We start from the raw sequence: 5,783 nt of genomic DNA, 5'->3' as shown, positions 1-5,783 counted from the left end.
CACCAGATTATGGAAGCCGAGGAGGGTCACCCCTCGAAAGAAAAACAGCCTTTGGCGAAAATAAAACAACGTTTGGCGAAAGTAAAGCAGCGCTTGGCGAAAATAGAATAGCGTTTGACGAAAGTATAATAGCGTTTGGCGAAAGTAAAATAGCGTTTTGCGAAAATAAAATAACGTTTGGCGAAAGTAAAATAGCGTTTGGCGAAAATAAAATAGCGTTTGGCGAAAGTATAGACTAAAGTAGCGTTTAGCGAAAGTAAAACAGCGTTTGGCGAAAGCATATCGAAAAAGCACGTTGGCGAAAGCTAAAATAAAATGGAGTTTGGCGAAATAAAAAGTAAAATGTGATTTGGCGAAAGTAAAAGTGAAATGGAGTTTCACGAAAATAAAAATAATTTTTTCGCCGAACGCACTTAGCCGAGAAGGCTCACATCAGTGAGCTCCACATATATCTGGAGTAAGAACTTTGGGTGCAAAAAGTGAAGCCAAAGATGCCACATTGCATCAGCAAATTGGAATACCTGATTAGCCATTGAGGTGCCATACATGTGACTTTTTTGTGCTGCTAAGCTGTCCACACCATTTCGTCTTAAATACATCTGACATGCAGCCAACAATACATTTTCAGTTCCACCATCAGTACGGGTGATTGCAGGGATTACTGGAATACATTATCATTATCATTATCATTATAACATTAATATATAAGAATATATATTTATTTATTTTTTTTAGTAAATTTTGCGTATACATGTTAGCAGATATACACAGGCTAGTGACAACAGGGTTATAATACCCTAACTAAGGTCACTAACCCTTATAACACACTGACGTCACAGACATAAAACGGACGGACGAACAGATAAACGAACAGACAAACAAGCGACACAGAGTTCAGCTTTAGCAACAATGTGATTGGTTCCAGGGTTGAAAGAAAGATCTTAATGAGTTGCAACGTAGACATATAGAGCGCCAGGTTGAAATAACTTCAATGTTGTAGATGTCTTGGAGAGCGGTATTGTAGGTAGACTTAAGCATTCTTTTGAAGGCGTTATATACAGGAACTTGCTTCAGGTGATTTGGCAAGCTATTCCAGAGTCTTGCAGAGCGAATGAAGTAACTATTTTGGAAACATTTGGTTCTAGATCGGGGAACTTGGAGATTAAGCCGACAGGAATTTCTGAGGTTGTTTACTGGAAGAGAAGGAAGATAGCGGTCGAGATCAATGTTGTATTTTCCATAGGTACATGCGTGAAGAAACAGTAGATCCTTGATTTCATGCCAGTAGGATATTGGAAGTAAATTTGTTCGAATCAAACGTTCATTGTATGGGACAGAGAACCTTGGTGTGCCGAGGATGTAAGAGGTAGCCCGTCGTTGAACTCCTTCAATGTTCCTCATCTGGTGTATACCCTGTCCAGACCATACTTCACTAGCGTAGTCGATGTGAGGACGCACAAAAGTCAAGTAAAGCAATCTTTTGGATTCTTCACTAAAGGACCGTGTATTTCTTTTCAACAATCCGAGCATCCTGTAAGCCTTTCCAACCGCTGCCGATGTATGCAGATTCCACTTGAGGTCAGACGTCACCAGGACGCCAAGATCCTTCTGGCTGGTGGTGGATTTTATTGCATTGCTACCTACTTTATAACCAAGGCACACTGGAGTTCTCTTCCTGGAGATAGTCAGCGTTTCACACTTCAACTCGTTGAACCTTAGTTTCCATGTCTGAGTCCAGTTGTAGAGATGATCCAGGTTAGTTTGAAGAGAGATAGCATCACTACAATCACGTATGGTATGGGAGCACTTTGTGTCATCAGCATATAGAAATAGCGAGGAATTATTGATTGGTACTGATGGAAGATCATTAACATAAATTACAAAGAGAAGTGGACCAAGGATCGAACCCTGCGGTACACCAGATAAAACGGCACAGGAATCAGAAATGTGGCCGTCCACTATAGTTCTCTGGGTACGGCTGGACAGATAGTCAGAGAACCAACCAAGGAGGCTTCCACCAATGCCATAAGATTTAAGTTTATGGACCAGTAGTATGTGGTTGACGCTATCGAAAGCTTTACTGAAGTCAAGATATACAACATCAGTTTGCAAACCTTTATCAAGCGCACTACCAAGTTCATGGAGGAAGCAAAGGAGTTGGGTAATTAATATAGATATATATAGTATATATATATATATATATATATAATATATATATATATAGTAATATAGATAATTAACAGTATACACTCTATAACATGCAAGCAAATACCTTTGGAAGACTTTGCATAATCATGGTAGTATTGAGCAACATATGCAGGATCGTTATTGGTAACATCAACATTGCACCAAATGATTTTGCGTGAAAAGCCATCAACACAACCATGGATTGTGAAGCCATAAGGTTTCATTTTATCATGGCCATCTATATGCCATATCCAGTTACTTCCCTGCACATGTTTGATAGTTTTGTCATTTTAAACACAATTAAATAAATAATTATTAATTGGGATTTATTAAAAATAAATAAGGTTATAATTAATGCCTACATATATTGTTGTTGACTTACCACTGAAACATAATCCCGTCGCTTTAACACATTAGCCTTTCTTCTTCTGACACCTTCGGGATCGACATACAACATGCCTTGATAAACATCATCCCTATTAAAAGTAGAGTAAGTTTAATATGCACATATACAGTATGATGTATATGCATACACACAAATAGTATAATGAACTACACAGACCATGAAAATTATAATTGTTACAAACCTTTTAACTAATAGATCATGTCGAAGTCGAAGACGTTGCTGCATATGCCTGTACCCAATCACTGTTCCAACTCCCTGATTTTCAATCTATACCAACAAAATGTAGAAGTGGCATTTCATTCCTGGTTTAGTTTACTAAATTGGCTGGTAATATTATAGTGAGTGCACCTGAATAGCATTAATCACTTGTTGTGGGGATATGGTTTGATCATGTCTCTTGATATTCATTGCTTTCAAACGTCTCTTCAGTGTCGATAAACTACACAATTTGAAATATAACTAAACAATTGGCTATTCAATTTCATTTACATGCCCCCCTGTTTTTATGAAAACCGTCTTCAATTTTAATATGAACATGCCTACCCTAAAGAAATCCTGAAATAGTCCATTCTCACATACACTCATACAGTATCACACTGCATTTTGCATATTGCTCTTTGGTTCATTAATTATTCTCATGAATAATTTAAATGTATTTATTATTAAATAATAAAGGAAGTTAATGTTATACGGGTCTTCGTATCGTAGTGTCGCGGGTCCTAGGACGCTTGTCCGATCGGCTACTTGCCCCCTCCGGTGAGTACAAATATGAGCCCAGTTTGCCTGATCGAGTTGTTAGTTGCTTGCGTGACCCATTCCCTAACGACTTCACGCGATGTTGTGAACTCTACGGGAGAAGCGTCTTATTAATCTCGCTGGGGTTTGTTTTTTTTTTGTTAGTTTGTTTTGCAGGATTAAGCACTGTTCTTTTCACACCCGTTTTGGTCGTGGAATGGGTGTTTGGGGTAAAGGTAAATTCATTAATGATCGCCACATTTACAGGTATTTTTTTTTTTGTTGTTTTGTGTGTGTGTGTACTTTGATGTTCGTATCGTTTATTCCACGGTTTCACTTCAGTGACTCACGTGTGACAGTTGATCACGGGATGGAGGAGGTACCGTTAAATATAGCATGGTTCGTTGAGTTATTATCTGCGCCGAAAACAGCAAACTCAAAAGAAACACCGTTTCACCCCTAGCCCGACCGTTTCGCTCGGATACCGTCTCCATCCCTACCGATCGGCAGCGGGCAAAAATATAGTGTAAGAGCTGGTGTGCTATCGTACTGATGTGAGCCTTAGGATCCGTTAGAACGTTAACTTATTCCAATACATGCTGCTATTATAAAACATTCCAACTAACCTCCATTCGCAGCCAAATTCCTCGCGCAGATATAGTAAAATTGTCTCGTTTGTTTTAATCTTTTTAACCATGTCCAAAATACGTAAGTACATCTCTGTTAATATAACAATAACGCTCATCTATGTAGTGTTTAATAAATGTATATTAATCAATATAAAAATAACACGCAATTTTACCTCTTGTGACATCACGAGGGAGTATAACATGATTATTAACATCTTCGTTGTTTGGTTGATCTGGTTCCATTGCGTCCGCCATGTTTGATAAATACGCGGGAAGCCTGGGGCGGATTTGAGCCTTCTCTGCTAAGTGCGTTCGGCGAAAAAATGATTTTTATTTTCGTGAAACTCCATTTCACTTTTACTTTCGCCAAATCACATTTTACTTTTTATTTCGCCAAACTCCATTTTATTTTAGCTTTCGCCAACGTGCTTTTTCGATATGCTTTCGCCAAACGCTGTTTTACTTTCGCTAAACGCTACTTTAGTCTATACTTTCGCCAAACGTTATTTTATTTTCGCCAAACGCTATTTTACTTTCGCCAAACGCTATTCTATTTTCGCCAAGCGCTGCTTTACTTTCGCCAAACGTTGTTTTATTTTCGCCAAAGGCTGTTTTTCTTTCGAGGGGTGACCCTCCTCGGCTTCCATACCAGATCGATTAGAATTTGAATTTCCATGGTCAGAGGAAGGACATTGTGCAGCATTATGTTCAGTTTGTGAGATACCTCTATTATTATTACTCCGGCGTCAGCGACGGAGTTGAAAATTCGCCTCGGTTTTGTTTTGTTGTTTTTTTTTTGTTTTTATTTTTATTTTTCGTCGTCGCAAGTCTGAAATGGCGCGAAACATTCTAGTATTTGAAATGTGTATGTGATTGGATTTATCTATGTCCCAGTCTTATCTCCCAAGAGTTGTGGTGTACAGCTTTGGCTAATTTTCCAATGCGCGATTCGATTTCGCTCGCATGATACGGCAATTCTTGCAAGAGGAACGAATAAACCGTTGTTTTCATGCTGTTCGATTAAGTTTAGATTGAGTTAGGGTAAGAATATATTAATACATGTTGATTCTGGTCCTATTTTAATAATATCACTGCTATTTCGCCGTTTAACAAGATGATGTGGTCGTGTATGGGCGCGTTGACACGTCGTAGTTTGCACAGGATTGAAAATTTAATATAACTATATAAGCGCGAATTCCAAAGGCAAAGTGTAAGACAAAGCGAATGTATCATGCGGTTTATTTACATTTTTGAACAATTGAACTTCTATACTTTTTAAACTACGATGTGCTTCTGAATTTCGCGATCGAACATTTATAATTATAGGTTCGCAAGGTATCTAAATGCGAATATGAACTGTATTGTTTATGTTCAGAAGCTCTATATTAAAGACTGGCACGTGCGCCGGAGTTAACGCCAGAACAGGCGTCTTGTTAATCATGTTTTCCACAGCTGTGTGCTGCGATAATTGACTGTTGATCAGTTGCATTGTCTGACTGGATTAGGCCGGGTAAATATTGAGTTGTTTGTTCTGGTTGATCAGGTTCAATGATTTCACCTTCATCAGTTAGGCATTCAAATCTATTATGCGTGCCTGGTGTTGTCATTTGCGGTCCACTGTTCGCTTTATGGGCATTTGTATTGCCCTTTGGAGCATTTTGCCATAGTGTAGAATTACATTTATTTTTGCATGTATGTTCGCAGTATTGGGAACAAATAGAGTTTGAATCTGCAGTATTGCTCACTGAATTAGATTTACTTGAACCCTTATACAAATTATATTGGCAAAGTTTGTCTTGTGCAATGAGTCTAGTCGCGAGCTGTAA

The 5,783-nt window shown here is 38.4% G+C and overlaps 1 protein-coding gene across 1 annotated transcript; it reads right to left on the bottom strand.

The window, feature by feature from the left end:
* Window positions 1-521: 521 nt before the first annotated feature.
* LOC114542871 lies at window positions 522-4,212 on the bottom strand (the record flags this gene model as incomplete). Its single annotated transcript, XM_028562258.1, has 7 exons — window positions 4,131-4,212; window positions 3,955-4,048; window positions 2,942-3,032; window positions 2,775-2,860; window positions 2,570-2,663; window positions 2,273-2,450; window positions 522-661 (listed from the first exon to the last, which is right to left on the bottom strand). Coding segments are annotated over exons 1-7 (765 nt in total), but the record flags the coding sequence as incomplete, so codon positions are not given.
* Between the last annotated feature and the right edge of the window lie 1,571 nt (window positions 4,213-5,783).

This window comes from Dendronephthya gigantea, unplaced genomic scaffold (assembly GCF_004324835.1).
Source record: "Dendronephthya gigantea isolate DGI-Jeju-01 unplaced genomic scaffold, DenGig_1.0 000406F, whole genome shotgun sequence".
NCBI lineage: Eukaryota > Metazoa > Cnidaria > Anthozoa > Malacalcyonacea > Nephtheidae > Dendronephthya > Dendronephthya gigantea.
The sequence above is the reverse complement of the archived record's forward strand: the minus strand, read 5'-3'. Positions and strand labels throughout refer to the sequence as shown.